Source organism: Eleginops maclovinus, chromosome 8, assembly GCF_036324505.1.
Source record: "Eleginops maclovinus isolate JMC-PN-2008 ecotype Puerto Natales chromosome 8, JC_Emac_rtc_rv5, whole genome shotgun sequence".
Taxonomy (NCBI): Eukaryota; Metazoa; Chordata; class Actinopteri; order Perciformes; family Eleginopidae; genus Eleginops; species Eleginops maclovinus.
This window is the reverse complement of record NC_086356.1, coordinates 9,347,417-9,364,283: the sequence shown is the minus strand read 5'-3', so window position 1 is coordinate 9,364,283 and position 16,867 is coordinate 9,347,417. Positions and strand designations below refer to the sequence as shown.

At 39.7% G+C, this 16,867-nt stretch overlaps 2 protein-coding genes across 4 annotated transcripts; one reads left to right on the top strand and one right to left on the bottom strand.

The window, feature by feature from the left end:
• Positions 1–10: 10 nt before the first annotated feature.
• LOC134868182 (annexin A3-like) lies at positions 11–4,574 on the bottom strand. Its single transcript, XM_063889109.1, has 14 exons — positions 4,364–4,574; positions 3,930–3,969; positions 3,794–3,841; positions 3,465–3,552; positions 3,073–3,167; positions 2,861–2,974; positions 2,687–2,777; positions 2,463–2,542; positions 2,109–2,165; positions 1,747–1,840; positions 1,114–1,209; positions 942–1,000; positions 603–725; positions 11–462 (listed from the first exon to the last, which is right to left on the bottom strand). Exons 2-14 carry the CDS (start codon positions 3,939–3,941, stop codon positions 403–405), a joined length of 1,017 nt encoding a protein of 338 aa, XP_063745179.1. The 5' UTR covers positions 3,942–3,969; positions 4,364–4,574; the 3' UTR covers positions 11–402.
• A 1,172-nt stretch (positions 4,575–5,746) lies between these two features.
• On the top strand, positions 5,747–16,412 carry si:ch211-282j22.3 (ER degradation-enhancing alpha-mannosidase-like protein 3). Of its 3 annotated transcripts, XM_063889929.1 has the most exons (21): positions 5,747–6,270; positions 6,392–6,825; positions 6,962–7,007; positions 7,409–7,509; positions 8,176–8,215; positions 8,362–8,474; positions 8,727–8,880; positions 9,060–9,194; positions 9,409–9,514; positions 9,931–10,028; positions 10,192–10,317; positions 10,422–10,505; positions 11,035–11,118; positions 11,246–11,370; positions 11,497–11,662; positions 11,871–12,028; positions 12,118–12,235; positions 12,367–12,540; positions 12,711–12,876; positions 13,001–13,192; positions 13,455–16,412. In XM_063889929.1, the coding sequence occupies exons 2-21, from the start codon at positions 6,731–6,733 to the stop codon at positions 13,703–13,705; spliced, it is 2,532 nt and encodes an 843-aa protein (XP_063745999.1). In that variant the 5' UTR covers positions 5,747–6,270; positions 6,392–6,730; the 3' UTR covers positions 13,706–16,412. The 3 variants fall into 3 exon arrangements, with proteins under 3 accessions (XP_063745999.1, XP_063746001.1, XP_063746000.1); XM_063889931.1 differs by lacking the exon at positions 7,409–7,509; XM_063889930.1 differs by having other exon boundaries at positions 5,747–6,825.
• The last annotated feature ends 455 nt before the right edge of the window (positions 16,413–16,867 follow it).

The window sequence follows — 16,867 nt, the reverse complement described above, 5'->3', positions numbered from 1 at the left end:
CTCGCATCAATAGCAGAATACGTCATTTTTTATTTCTTGAGTGAGAAATGTATGACATTAACATTGTGCCAACCTTTGGGTTAACTTTCAGTTACAATATGCAAGAAAAACAGTTTAGTAAGAAATGTTGATTATGTTTTCCAAATGGAATACAAAATATTATATATTTATATAATAAGACATTCATCGGCAGCATCTTTTCCGTACTTCTTCTTAAGCCAGTCTGCATGCCACGATAGGGTTGAACATTGCTGGAATTCCAAATGTAAAAGCATTTCTAGATGGTTAGTTCCAGCAAGAAAATGTACGCTGCTTTCCGAAAGGTCAGCGACGGGTCATTAATATTAGCTGCGGTTCTTCCCATCTGCACCACATGCTTCTCATCACAGATGTTTGGAGGTGTTACTCATCTTGGCCACATAGATGCTTGAGGGTCTTTCCATAACTGCCCGACACTTCAGACTACACAAACATGAGAGAAACAGGGTATAAGGGCACATTATAACTCAAAATCTCAAAATAAACACTTGAAACGTTTGGACATTTATGTTTACATTGAGTGTAATGAAAATGCAGTTTCATCTCTAGGTGTGTGCACAGACCTCGAGCTGGGAGTAGAGGGTGAATCCAAACAACTTCTTATACTCTGCTCTGATGTCCATCAGGTCCACCTCTGAGCGGCTCACTATAATCCTGGTCAGAGTGGACTCGGTGGTCCCTGCTCCCTAGACAAAAGAACATTTAGGAAATAACCATTGGTGCACATTTAGTCAAAGCTGCAGCTTTAAAACAGTGGCTTAGCATTCCTTTCCACACCACTGGTGATAAACACTCATGTCTGCTGTGGCTAAAAGTGAAAGGGTGTAACCAAACATGATGATTTTGCTTTGGGGTTCCAAAAAAGCTGCTTATGGTACAGATAGACATATTGTATAACTTACCTTCATGCTCTTGAAAAGCCTCTCAGCCATGTATAAAGGAACGGTTTTCACACACTTAACTAAACAAAAAACAAAAAAATGTTAAATGTTTTCTAATAAATATTATGTTAAATGTACAATTATAATATGTAAGGATCTGAAATAGGCAGAAAACATGGCACATTTTTCTCACCAACAGCCACAAGTAGCTCCTCGATGTTTCCAGACATCTCGCTCTCAATGCTCTCCTGCAGAGTCTTCTTGCTAATATTCTTGTACTCTACCAGAGCTGTTAAAAGACAATGGAGATTTCAACAGTTTTGTCATGGGGGAAAGTAAAAGTGACTTGTTAGCAGCATTATGTTGCATTGAATGTTTCTACCTTTTCGGCTGCCATACCATGTTTTTGTTTCACAGAGAATAATTCTGGTACCTTTGATGACACCCTAACATTTGTTTGTAATGCCATCATAAGGAGGCTGTTTTTTTAGTGAAATGTCCTGAAAACTATTGGAGTACTTTCCGAGTAAATTTGGTGCTCACATTCTCAAGTTACAATTTATACCTGTCCAGTAAAACTAATGGCATTACCATCATCCACATCATAACTTTCCATTTAGTACTGGTAAACAAATGCTAGCAAGCTAAAGCAAAGACGGTGATCATGTTAAAAATAAAATAGGTTAACATCAGCATGGTTAGCATGTTGAGGTTATCAGACACTGTTGTATAACCTCACAGAAGCACTAGCGTAGTTGCAGATTGGTAGTCTTGTATTTTTTATTTTACTAGCATACAGATAAAAACATGCGCAGGCTGAACTTACTCTGTCGAAGCTGGGGAACACTCCTGTGGCAGAGGATTTCGATAAACTTATCTTCATCAGTTCCCCACTTCTTCTCCCCTGCTTCATACAGGGCCTGTAAAGAATGAGAGTGTGTGAAAATACAAAACAAAGCAGGTTCAGACTTAAATGAGCAAGATAGCTGTTTTAACAGAGGTATATGTTGACTTCAAAACATGAATGTGTAAGGTCAGGCTTAAAATCACAAACAATAATTAATGAAGTATGCCACTAAATCTACTAGTGGTTTTATTGTTCACAACCTACCATCCTGTATTAGCATTCTATATATATATATACACAGTTGAGGAACGGTTGGTTGATATGAGGCAATAAATAAATACCTTAGCATCTGCTTTAGCTTTAGCAGCGTCCACATTGGTGCTCTCGTCTCTCTTCCCCTGTTAGGAAAAACAGAAGAATACATTTTGTTGTACATAATTGTTTTTTGGAATTTGCTTTTTCAAGTGATGAGGTCATTTTTATTATACCTGTCACACGTTGGTATTAGTGATCACAAGCTTTCCAAAGATATACAGAAGAGAACATGGTTTACTTGATTCTCTACAATTCAGGCCAATAACTGAAGACAGACTTATGAAACATATATTCTCAACGTGAAGGTTGTCGAGCTAAAATTAGTTTAGATGATTTGTTGGGAATGCAGGCACATTATTGTTATATTTAACATACAGTACCTCAGCCAAGATGAGCAGGGCCTTGCCATACTCTCCAGACACCTCAGACTTCAGATCATGAATCAGCGCTTTTCCAGTTTCTTGAATAAAGCAGCACAGCAATACTGAGAGTTTCACAACAATCTAGACACATTGCTTAATGAATATTTGCCAACTTGTTCACAATAAACCAAGTAACTATCTAACTGGTGAAATTATAGATGCTTTGTGTTTAGGATACTAACCTGCAAGGTAAGCTTCAGACAAAGCCTTGATCTGTTTGTTGGATCTGGAGGCGAAGATTTCTGTCAGCGTAGACTCAGTTGTTCCTGCTCCCTGTATGCCATACAACCAAAATGTATGGCCATTACACTTTATTTTATGAAACAGGGCATTTAAAGTTAACCGGACTATCTTACCTTGATGGCTTTGATGACTTCCTGGCAGTCATAGACAGCGGGAGGCGTTACCAAAGCAACTAGCAAGTCCTCAAAGTCTCCATGGGTGTCGCCCTCCAGATCGTCTACCAATTTCTGATGGTGGAATGTTAATAAAACACATTTTGGTTAACAGTATGTATTTTTTACGACATTATTTAAAAAAAAATATTGAGTTTATAAGACATGTATACCCTTCCGGTTGCTTTCTCATAGGCCTTAACGATGAGCTGACGCTGAGCATTACTTCTTTGGGTCAACACCTCAATTAGTGTCTTTTCGGTCGTACCTGTAGAGAAGAGATTACACAAAACACTTTACAGAGGGATGGGTGTGGAAACAAAATGTGATACAACAATAGTATTGCGAAATTCCGTGTGGCAACAGTGTATCGTTAAACGGATGCCAAATTTATATTTTATCATGTAAATCATTCATATTTTTTACGTTCCGTGAAAATATTGTATGTTGTAGCATCCTGTGAGTTTAAACCACAACAGACAGATACACATTATAAAGGCTACGACAATATTAAAAAGCTTTATATGTTGGTTTGATATAGATACTTGTGACATTTTTGACTTACCGATGCCCTCTATGGCCTTTCTTAGTGCAGACACATCTTCATCCACTTTGAAGTTAGCCTTGTCCTTCACAGTTCCCCTTACATTAGACTGAGGAGCACAGAAAAGCATGTAAACCTCCAAGTACTTGTTTATACAGCATGCTAAATTGTTTGCAGTTAATTATTTTACATTCTAAGCTTTCAATGAGTATTTGCCAACATCCATTAAACTTAGAATTAATTAAATCTATCAATAATGAAACAATTTCCCAATTTGGTATCAATTAAGTACATCTTAATTATCTTATATAATTATCATCATCCTATAGTTTTGAGTATGTTCAACTTACCGTGACAGTCAGTGAGGAGGGGGAGTCTAACAGCATTTCCAATTCTTCCTAAAAAAGTCAACATAGATGCTTACATTTCCACCATTATGTCATATATTTTAATCCTGTATTCCAAGTTGAATGCATGAATACTCACCCAACCAGACATTGTTGTGGTCGAAGAGGATCGTATTATACTAAAAGGAAGGGGGAAAAGCATACAATATCAGCATCTCCTCGTACTGTAAAGGTAGTTTGATGATTTCTACAGCGTTCTTCTCCTGTTTCTGATTAGCATTGCAAATGTCCCCTAATCCTCTGTCTTTCCCAGCCTTCGCATTTTAGGCATCCACTTTATTATGACATTTTGAGGTTTAGCTAGCCCAAAAAAAAAAATCGAGAGTACACATGTTCGTTACAAGAACTGCATAGAAAACAAGCCTTTAACATGTTATAGTCAGCCTCTGCAGTCAAAAAACAACCCTCCCGACGGAGAAAGAGTACAAACAAAACACAACACGGAACACAGACAGATTAAAAGACGAAGATCAAAAGATACTGCGATCAAAAGTCAGAATATTTCCATTTTACCTTTAGGGAGAGGACTGGATTGATGTCAGTGGGGGTATTTCACAGAATGCCAAAATCGCCACACCTATCAGGAAAGTTTGGAAGGCAACGCCCATAAACTGGAGGAAGTTGAATCATGATATTTTTCATAACTCCTCCTCACTTTTACACACAGTCATTTGTGTAATACAAACACAGAATGCGGGCTGTGAGCAGGATGTTAGCGTTTCTCTGTGACTTGACTCCTTTGACCAACAATTTAGGCACTAAAAGAAACAGTATCCTCTGATCAACATCGGACAGTAGAAGCCATTTGATTTCCGTAATGACCCCGCAAGCCCTGTACTGAAATGCATTGGTTGGATGGCCATGTTTGCTCAAGGCAGGGAAAAGCACATGAGTCAGAGAGAAGGGGAAAATGAATGAAGTAACAGAAATACATGATTTTTTACAATCTGCCTTATCTCTTAATGTCATATAACTGCAGAAGTTTTGATTTATTTATCTATATCTCAATCATTCTACTATAGTTTACTATCAATATACTAAAGACCAACACTTGATTACTGTTTAACTTTTGTTTTATTATTAGCAGATTATATTTCGTTTTCCAGAGTATCTTATTTCATCTCTTCATGTTGAAATACCAATATAAACTTGATTATATATAATGATTCACTTATATTTTATTGTCAATGTTATACTAATATAGTCTTTATAGTTAATTCATTGTTTCATAATCTTAATTGTGCTTACATCATGCGAAAAAAGCCAATTCAATTATGCAGAATAATCAACTAATTAATGGCTTTTAGCCTGCGCAATCCTTTACTCATCCAAACTTTCTTTAGATTCTGAAGTTAATCCAGGAGTCTATAACACACACTCCAGCATACCACAATGGAAACATGATGTTTCTAAAGGGAGCCATGCTACAGGGAGCAGTCACTGATAGCCTACCAAAGTACAATTCTTATCACTGATCATAAACATATAAATGCATACAGTATAATGCAGGTGAGGTATGGAAGTGATATACGGAGAGAGGAGGGGCAGTTGCGACATCTTGTGGCAAATTATAGAGTAACATGTAGGGAGGATTACAACAGTTCTAGTGGCGCTCTTGGTCGATTGTGCCACGACACCAGCAATACACTATTTTCCCCATGCCTGAACTTGTGCAAAGTTTGATTGTGCTTGAAAGCAGCGTATGTCCATTTCAATGCAGTTCATTGGGAAAAATACAAACATTAGATTCCAATGAAATCATGGTCGGACCCTCAAATTATACTACCAATCAGTGTTACTTTACTCCGCCTACCTTGTGACGCGTCGCTGTGTCCTGTCATATTTTGGTAATAGTGCCCTACGTAAAACCTGCAAGGGGACCTGCCTCCCTGTCTGGAACATGGATGTAAAAACAGGATGTCCTTTTAATGTCAGGATAAAACTATTCTCCTCAAACTAATCTAATGGGTCCATAAGCACATTTATATAACTGCGTGACGAGGGGCATCAGCTAAACGGGATACTGCGCGAACTGTATTAGCTTACGTGGTAGTGAAGCTTGCCTGAGATTTTAAACTCAGGGCAGCGGTGCCCTCAACTGACAAACCCCGCAGCCGGGTACAACAACAGCCTGCTGTCCTTTGACAGCTCGGTTGCCGACGTCAGGCTACTGTACGGACGACGTGTCATCGACCATTTAACTCTATGACAGCCAGTTTACAGTGCAAGTGAACCATTTGATTTTTAGAAAAAGGTCATGTTCAGCCACTTTTATTTATTGCGCTTTTATGCTTTTTAGCTCACTAGCTAGCTCTGTTGACGGTGAACTAGTTAGCAACTTGTTAGCTGGCTAGCAACAGGGGTACTCCGGGCACTGGGATGGCTAGCAGGTGTTAGCTACACACTCTCAAGTCAATTTGGTAAATATTTTCCATATTTCATTTCTTTTTTTACATTTCTTGATTTAGCAAGAAGTGTGCTGCCAGCCCTGTTTTTCAGTGTTTTGTGATCGGTTATGTTTTCTTGTCCTGGTTTATTAAGGCTCAGTTGCAGCTAGCTGCCTCCATTGTTTACATGGATACGGTCAGCTGAAGTGCACTGAGGGCATGTGGTGATCGTTACAATACTGGATCAACCACAGAAAATCCACAGTGGACATATGGAAATGGGGCTGGGAGGTAGCTAACGTCAGTAGACGTTAGCCAGATCTCTACAGCCTACTCTCTACCTGAATGAGGATGATCGGGGCTTTGAAGGAGGACTGCTGGACTGTTTGACTTTGTGTGGGTGTTGGACAAAGGACAGCAGTTTGTGTGTCCTTGTTGAAGCTGAACCTGAAACAAGATTCCATAAGGCTTACAGGAAATAAACTCTGCTGGGATGTTGCTGAAAACTCTACTGATCACCAGTCTTCTTGTCTGCGTGAAATGTCAAGAGAGCCAGAGCATGACACTAGAGGAGAAGACAGTTATCAGGTGAGGACACACAGCGACGTATAACCCTGTTTAGATCTGTTTGTGACGAGTGGCTGTGAAAGTATCTTCTATATTCTAAACTATTACAGTGTTTGTACCATTTTCATATCATGATTTTGTCCTTTTTTTTTTGCAGGGACCAGATTATTGAAATGTTTGATCACGCTTATGGCAGTTACATGGTAAGACTTTAGTGTAATCACTTTAATTACTGTTAAAGGGAAGTTATAACAAGCTGAATAAAGAAAACATTTGTAGAAAAGCACTTCTTTATTGTGTGAGAGTAACATGCTTTGGAGTTGGATTAAGGTCCTTCAGTTTAGGAAAGCTTGAATCGGTGGCTGACAACGCAGTTAGATCAGATTTTGTGAGATTGATGAAGAAAGCAAACATGCAGGATTTGGTTTCAGCTGTAGTGTCAGAACATTCTGATGCAGCTTGTTGTGTAAGGTATTTAGCTTCAAGTTGCCACGTGCTTTTCCCTCCTAAAGAATTTTCAACCCTCCCGCCTCCTATTCCTAATGACACCTTACTGTTGGCTGCTTAATGAAGTTGAAGACAGTTATTGTTGTTTGTGTTGTAGAAAAATGCTTATCCAGCAGATGAGCTGATGCCTCTCAGCTGCCGGGGGAGAGTCCGGGGCCAGGAGCCCAATAGAGGGGATATAGATGATTCTTTGGGGAAGTAAGTTGGGTTACATTACCTCAAGCTAACTTAGAGTTTGGTGTTTCCTGTTACTACCCATAGTATACTATAACAAAAACGGCCACTTGATCTAGTGCTCTGGATGTACAATTGTATGCATTCTGAAATATTGTTATTTATACATTAAAAAGAACACATTATTTATTACTTAAAAAAATAATTGATGCAGGTTATCTATTTGGTGATACATTACTGCAAAGGATGTCGAAAGTATGTTTGCATGGGAGAAAATGTGTAAATGGAATATAGATCTAACACAAAATGTAACATTTATCTAATTTCTTCTCTTCTGAGAATAGTATTTTTTCTTTTTCAAAGAAGAAAAAGGACTCATTTATTTTAATAATACCATGCTGTTCCAAAAAGACTTAATTCAACTTGGACTCTATGCCCCCAGTTTCTCTGGAACCCATGAATAAGATGCTAATTTCAGTCAATTACATTTACAGGATGGCAATAAGTCATGGACTTGAAGAGAAATACTGCACAAGCCATGCTGCATAATATAATTTCACAGCTTATTCCTCATGTTGGACATTTAACACTCTATGGTTCATTATAATTAGGCTTGATCAGTTGCAAAGTGGGACACCAGGCTCCCTCGTGCTGACTCCCATCACAACATGTCTTCCTTCTTTTCTGCAGGTTTTCTCTCACACTGATAGACACCCTGGATACCCTGGTGGTGAGTACTCCCTCTTGTTAAAAGCATCAAAGTAGTTAGATATAATTCAGTTTTGGAGTCTTGTTTCTCACCATGCTTGTGTTTTCAGGCATTTTTCTCCCTTATTTTGACACAAGTTGTATCTGTTCCTGTCTGTGTGTGAGCAGGTGTTAAACAAGCTGGATGAGTTTGAGGATGCAGTGCGGAAGACCGTGACGGATGTGCGGCTAGACAACGATGTGGTGGTGTCTGTGTTTGAGACCAACATCAGAGTTTTAGGGTATGAAACGTGTCTTTCTAACTGTTGTCTAACTCCCCTTTTTAGATTAGTATTTACAAGATCTGAGTGAAGCGAATTGTTTTGGATAATTATTCCTGATATAAAATTAAATCCCATCAGTGCAGCATATCACTATTATGGTCAGAAATGTTGTGCTGTATATAATATTTCAACCTATTCACCCCAAACTCTGTTTACATTGCAATTTTAAAAGAAATCCTTCTTTTCCTTGTCTTTTGTAATTCCCCCCAGAGGGCTTTTAGGAGCCCATGTGATGGCCGACCTACTACACCAGCGTGGGGAGAGGATGCAGTGGTACCGCGATGAGCTTCTACACATGGCCAAAGACCTGGGCCATCGATTACTGCCTGCCTTTAACACCACAAGTGGCCTACCTTACCCAAAGGTATTTCTAATATGTATTTATATAGATTTAGTTCATTGCCATCAGTGCACTACAGATGACCTATTTTACATCATGGTGCATATTTAGTAGGTAGCTAGAGTATTTTTCAAGAGCTTCAGGTCGACAGAAATGTTTTAATGAAAGTGGCAAGATTAATGTTTTCTTTTCTGGTTTTCCAGGTGAATCTGCGGTATGGAGTCCTGAACCCCCTTTCACGCACAGGCACAGAATCGGACACCTGCACAGCGTGTGCTGGAACAATGATCCTGGAGTTTGCTGCTCTCAGCAGGCTGTCGGGAGAGTCTGTGTTTGAGGTATTATCTCACTCTGCCTCTATAGAGATCAGGCTTTGTTTTGTTTTATTTTGATATATGCCCTTTTTTGAGCTGCGACAAAAGTGTAAAGTATAGTCGTCTTTTAGCTTGCTGTGAACGATGCAAGTTGTTAAAGGATGAATTCATATATGGATGATTGATCTGTTTTTAACATACATATTTTAAAGGTGCAGTGCTTCTTATTGTTTTACAGGAACATGCAAGGAAGGCTCTGGATGTCCTCTGGCAGAGGAGACAGAAGGGAAGTGACTTAGTGGGGACTGTTATCAATATCCACAATGAAGAATGGGTCCGAAGAGGTGAGACGATCAGTTGCTATAGACAAGACATGAAAACTAGAACTTTGACTACTTCTAGATCCACAAAATATTTGGAATTTTGCCCTTATTCCAAAAGAACAAAATTCATATTTCCTAGTTGTCTACATGGCTAATGAAGGTGAATATTCCTCTTATATTCACGGTTACATATAGCTGGTAGTGAACATATCATCTATCTTTATTCTCATTTTGAAAAGGTTGTTGCGTTGTGGTACCTGGCCGTAAACCTGTTGATATCCAGGTCTTTACTAATGTATAAACTCAATGTGTGTTACTTAAAAACCAGAAATATACATGTTTGCAAAGTTAGTGATAAATAAAAAGTACATATTCAGTACAAACATATTCCATTTCTCTTTATGTGAACCATAATCGTCTCTCTTGTGTGATTGCAGAGAGCGGAGTTGGTGCTGGTATAGACTCGTACTATGAATATCTGATGAAGGCATACATTCTTCTGGGAGACAATGTCTTCCTGGAGAGGTTTAACATTGTAAGTCCTCCATCACTGTACGCCCATGTAGAAATCCATACCCAGGCATTTAGCACCTGCTGTATTGCACTCCCTGCTGACACATAATTGACCATTTTGTTACATATTGAACACATTTGTCAGTGCTTTCTAATATATGTTTTATGATGTTTGTCTGTAACAGCACTACAGTGCCATTATGAAGTACATCAGTCAGCCCCCCCTGCTGCTCAATGTACACATGCACAACCCCACTGTGAGCGTGCGCAGCTGGATGGACTCTCTCCTGGCTTTCTTCCCCGGCTTACAGGTCAGAGATCCTCCATTAAGCACATTTACCACCATTAAATCACAGAAGGGGCCGTAGCACTTGCTGCACACGTGTCTCTGGAGTGACATTCATTTTTCACACAGGTTTTGAGAGGGGATCTGAAACCAGCTATTGAGACTCATGAAATGCTTTACCAAGTGACCAAACAGCACAAGTTCCTTCCAGAGGTAAAGGATCCTTGCGCTATTTGCTTAATTAATGGCATATAGAGGTGTACGATAAAGGTAACTATGTATTAACCTCAACACAACAAGAGCTCTTAACAGTAACCAGATGGGTCTGCTATTGGCTTTCTGTTGAGTTGAATCAGACAAATACACTTCAACATGACATGATATATTGCTTTAAACATTCATTCCCATTTCAACACTGCCTGCAATTGCATAATGTAGGTATTGATATGAAAAAACTTTACATTTAAGTAATAAAAATCTTGACTAGATTCAGATTTGTAATACTTAGCTCATTGTAAGTTAATTTCTGTAAGTTGTTAAGTAACCAACATATAAATGCGCAGCAGCAGTATCACAGATATGTTTTGCTTTGCTAAGATATAGTTTATGTGTCATGATAAAACAACAAGTTAAGAAATATTGAATGTAAATGATTGTGGCTCATCTGCTCTTACCTACCTTGTATGGAATCTGTACATTACAAATAAATTCACTTTTGCTTTTTTTGCTTAATCACCTGCAGGCATTCACCACGGAGTTTAGAGTTCATTGGGGCCAACATCTACTGAGACCAGAGTTTGCAGAAAGCACCTACTACCTCTATAAGGTGACAGCCATCAACAACTTTAGTTACCTTTAAGTATTTACAATGATAAAACTACCACACTTTGGCAATATCTACACTAAGCATTTTAATTGGAAGTGTAGTTAAAATAATATTTTAATCTCTGCAGGCCACTGGCGACCCCTACTACCTCAGAGTGGGACAGTCCATCGTGGAAAAGCTCAACGCCTACGCCAGGGTGCCTTGCGGGTTTGCTGCCGTGCAAGATGTCCGCACTGGGATGCATGAAGACAGGTAAACAAATGCCATTACACGTGCCTCTTATGTAATAGGAGCCTTATCGTGGTGTTAGCTGTTGTAATGAAAAGTCCAAGCATCTCTTATCATGTGCAATAACATCATTTGTTCTCTGATGTATAGGATGGACTCCTTCTTCCTGGCTGAGATGTTTAAATACCTGTACCTGCTGTTTTCGGAGAAGAGCCAGCTGCCGATCGATATCGATGACTACATTTTTACCACTGAGGCCCACCTTCTCCCAGTGTCCCTCTCCATCACACAGCCACCCTGTCAAGGCAACATCACCGTGAGAAGTCTCCCTTTATATAAACACAAAAAAATACACCTCATATAGCCATTTTAAATTCTAAATATCTCATTTATACAAGCTGCTAGATGATTATTACACAGTGTAGTTACTGTCTTGAATAGTCGTTTTTATTACTTGTCCTATGCAATTCTGTTTATTGTTGACAACTACTGTGAACTGAGCAGCTGTTGGTCCTGTGCCTCAGGAGACTGTTCCTGTTTCCCAAGAAGAAGATATGTTCACACACTCCTGCCCGAGCATGGAGACATTATTCCCCAACAATCCCTCATTTGCTAAAACCATCCGGGACAGCTACAAGTACCTCACCGGGGTGGGACGAGCCTTCCACCCTTCACCTGTCAGGTGTGTTACATTTTAAAGTGAAATCCTCAGTGAAAAACTTTTGCCAGGATTACTTTGAGTGTTAACTCATGTGTGTTTGTACCTTACAGGGAAATTGAACTCCCGCTCCATGATAATGGGATGGAGCCAGTAGAGTTCTTGAAAAGCATGGGCATTTCTCTCACCCCGCTGAATGAGGTCATGGGAGGGGACAGCGGACATCGAATGGTATTTCACCTACTTTATACTCACCAGTTTTGCCCGTCTAAACCTCTAAAACATCATGATATGATAGCATAACATTTTCATAAATTAAGTGTGAATTTCCGTGACAATTTCTAAATATGAATCCCTTTCAGGACCATAAAGGCATTTACCGGGTAAAACTTGTAGCAGAGGTGAGCCAAGTACCAGAGGAAGAGGAGGTGGTACCCCATGTTGTTCAGCTCATATCGCCTCCATTTCTGGGTAGGACAGTCCTCACAGCGGGACCTGCCAAGTTTGGGATGGACCTAACCAAGCAGGAGCATGGGGTGAGCTTCCAGTGTCACAACAATAACATAGATAAAAGAGAAAAATGGCATGTGAGATCACAAAACAAACCACTTACTGTTGAATGTGGTAGGTGCAGCCAAAGAAACAGAGAATGCAACTTTTTTTAAAAACTACAAATAATATGCAATAACACACTCTTTTTCCTCAGGTGAAGGGCAGCATAGTGAAAGCCTCTCCCTACACTGCATGTGGGCCAGTAGATAATGCAGCGGAGCTTAAAGGGCGTATTGCTGTGGCACTGCGTGGTGACTGCATGTTCGCTGTGAAGGCTCGTCGGCTACAGGAGGCAGGGGCCATAGGAGTCATCTTTATAGGTGAGGACAAATACCAGATTACCTCAGATATTCTTTATTCCACCTCAAAGTGGCTACCAAATACTGAAGACTGGCCCTCAAAAAGATAACATCATTGAAATTGCTCCCTTTTTATTTTTCTCAGACCACCGTGAGGGAAGTAACAGTGAGGATACTCCCCTCTTCCAAATGGTTGGAGACGGCGACTCCACTGAAGAGCTCAACCTGCCTTTAGTCTTCCTCTTCAGCCAGGAGGGTGCCGTGCTCACTGCCGCTCTGGAGGAAAATCATAATGTGGACGTTCTGCTGCTGCCCAAAGAGAGGCAGCTGGGACATGGTGAGGAGCATATATTATAATGATCAAAATACATTGGTCATTCTCAAAGCAACACAGAGAAATATGCAAAAACCTATGTGATTCAAACTTGTATTATTTGCTGGTCTTAATAGTTATTCAAGGATTGCCAATAACAATGTATACTTTCCTACTTTAACAAGATTCAGAAGTAGCACTGCAATTCCAGCTAAATGACATGAACTCTTAATTCATCTCTCTTGTCTTGTTCTAATTTTGCATATCATTGGCCCTGATTGTTCAGGTAAGACAGAAAGACCTGCCGGCATGAACATCAAACTCCGCCTGGCAGAGGAGGGGGAGCTGGAGGACGGAACAGGGCCCACCCTGGAGTTTGTCTTGGAGAAAGAAGGGGTGATTCTTAAGGAAGTGGTGAAAGAAGCACAACAGAAACAGTTCTGCGCAGAAATCGCAGAGGATGACAGAACTGCACCATGTTCAGCAGATTCCTCTCAAAACACAAACTCTAACAACGCTCTGGAAGGACAGCCTTGACCACTGCTGATCCAGAATCAGTTTCCTATCACTGATCCCTCGTCAGTCCCTCAGAGCCGCTCACTGCCTGACACGGAGCCCTAACTGACCCAGCCTCCGTGTTTACAGAGGAAAGTAAAGCAGTGTGACGGCTACCTTCTCATCCTGGCGTGACTCTGAAACCTAAATATGGTTTTACATTTATCAGACTCAGAGACAACGTGGGGCTTTTATTTTAAGTGGTGCATATCTCTGAAATAAGGGATGAATTGAGACTAAAATAGGTCATTTAAGGCCAAACGCTGTAGGTTAAGATGCCTGTAGTGTTGCTATTGTAGGCACATACACAGTGGTTGCGATGCTATTAATAATTGAATAGAATTACCTCCCCTTAGAGGAAAACATAGATAAGGCTAAAATGTTCTTAACTCGGTTTTTTATGCAATGCAGTTTGTTTTTTAACGTATAGTGCACCTTTCACTTCAATTACTACTGTTAGATATTCAGTGACGGTGACTGGAGCATTACCTGGCCACTAGGTGGTGTTAGCTGCCGTAGCTGTTCAATAATATAATGATTAGGGGTGCACCGATTGCAAAAACGTCGGCCGATGCCGATGTTAAGAATAACAATTTTTGCCGATGCCGATGGCCGATGCTTTACTATTTAAACTGTAATAGTAGCATAAGGCATACCGTCCCTTTGAGAGAGAGAGTGGGGGATACATGTGTGCATGTGTAAGAGCGAGAGAGAGGTTGAGCGAGCCATAGTAAGTTTCTGGAAGTTAACTGGAGCAGCAGCAAGTATTAACAAAGTCACACATATAAACGACGGCCTCAGAACACTAAATGATGGATTTAATTTACCGATCCTGTAGACACCTGCCACACCGTGCGGAAGTCCTGCAGTGTGCACAGCAGCTCCTCACAGAGGAGAGGAGAGGAGAGGAGAGGAGAGGAGAGGAGAGGAGGAGAGGAGAGGAGAGGAGAGGAGAGGCGAGGCCCCCCCGAATGACTTTAAAGTTACGACAGACCCACAGTCACTGATATACTCCTTCAAAATGATGCCCTGATTTAAGATTTGGTCGGTCAGATTTAACGATAACGATGCTAACGCAACTTCTCCTTGTCACGTAGCAAAACAAAAACATCGGCTACTGCCATCGGTGATGTCACCTTATTTTACCGATGTGCCGATTGTGGTAACTAGGTCTAACATCGGCCGATGCCGATGTCTCACCGATGTATCGGTGCTTCCCTAATAATGCTAGATGAAGGAGACGAGCTGGGTCCAATTTGGGGAAGTTTATTTTTTATTTTGTACTTGTAAGCAACTTCAGGGAATTGAAAGAGTGAATGCAATTTGCCAGGTTGAACCATTGAGTGTGTGTGTGTGTGTGTGTGTGTGTGTGTGTGTGTGTGTGTGTGTGTGTGTGTGTGTGTGTGTGTGTGTGTGTGTGTGTGTGTGTGTGTGTGTGTGTGTGTGTGTGTGTGTGTGTGTGTGTGTGTGTGTGTGTGTGTGTGTGTGTGTGTGTGTGTGTATTTCCTTTTTGCTATAGTGTGTGTGTGTGTGTGTGTGTGTGTGTGTGTGCGTGTGTTATAATATCATTGCTAACAGAGGAAACCCTCCAGTCTTCACAAAGTTATCATGCAAGGATAAAAGAATAAAGGTTTAGTAAGATTGTCCATCATTCATTAGTAATTATTATTATTATTGTTATTAACAATTTAGGCTGGGATTTTGCAGGTTGTGTGCTTTACTTCCTAACCTACAAATAACTGCAGTCATTATTAAATTGTAATTGATCGGGCCATCTTCCAAAAATAACCAAAGCTGTTTTCTGACGGCTGAAGTCTAAGTGTTACTGTTGCTAAGTCACAGGTTGGTCTATGCACTTTGAGACACGGGTATGATTGTCTAAGCAGATTCATTTGTCCGTGTGTTTTGCATAAGTAATAATTGCAGTCATACATTGTGTCATCTACACATTTATTGTACAATGATTCAACGTTTAGCCACCTTAAAATGTAGGGAAAAATCTGCAGGGTTATAAAGAAATCTGAGAACTATTATGAACTAATATTTAGTTCCATTGAGTTTGCTGAAGTACAGAAAGGTTTTTGCATCACGGTAACAGTCGAACTGGAAAGGCCAATTTAATTTTTACATTACATTGTTTTACAAATACCGTCTTGTCTTTCACAAACTAAAGACATTGATATGTGTAATCACTTCAAACCATACATAAACATTCATAACTCTTTAATCACTTTGTTCATATTCACTTTATTCTCACTCATTTTTTGCATGATTTTTGTGTTTTGTGGTTCATCAAATAGGAGCTTATGATTTATTTTGTTATACAGTGGACCTGTTTCTAAATGCTGCTGAATTAATTTAAAGTCTTAATCCAACATGATTTTATTGTATTGTATTGTATTTTTTTAAAGCCTCTGTAAGGCTTTTGCCAACCCGTATACCTCAGGACTGTGTGTACAATTCACAGAGAGAAAGGGAGTGTGGACCACAAGCAGGGGATTTAAAAAAACATTTTACGTGCTGTTTTATTTTTAGCTGTCTAAGTTTTGGTTAAACGGTGGCTGAAAGTCAAGTGCCAAAAGAGAGGCATGACACAGCTCCTGTTTCTGGTTTTTTCTTTGAGTTTACTTTCTGACTGTGATCTGAGGCAGTCTCATTGATACAATTAAAATCCTTACCAAACATTTAACCTCTTTTTTTTCTCCCTTCATCATACATTTACATAACTGCATTTATTCACAGGTGTGGAATTTATCAGCTCAGGAATTTTAATTTCTACTTAAATAATCAAATCTGGAACTCCAACAGTCAATTTGTTGAATCTGACGTAGCATTTTACTCTTTCCCTGTGTGCTGCTTCAACAAAATATGGTTTTGGTTTCAGCTGTCCATATAAATGATGGAGCAACATCGTCCAAAAAGGAGAAAACGAATCACCCTTCACAAGCCATTATTATTTGTGATGGTAAAGGGAAATTATATTCATACAGTTCTGAGTATATATGAAGTTCCTGGTGGGCATTTAATTACCTCCAAATTAAAGGAAAGATACCTCCCACATGGTAAATCAGCCATGTTATTTTTCAAACATTTATGCTAGTATTTTTAAGTGTTGATTCACAAGATTTATTCCACTGGTGGAAA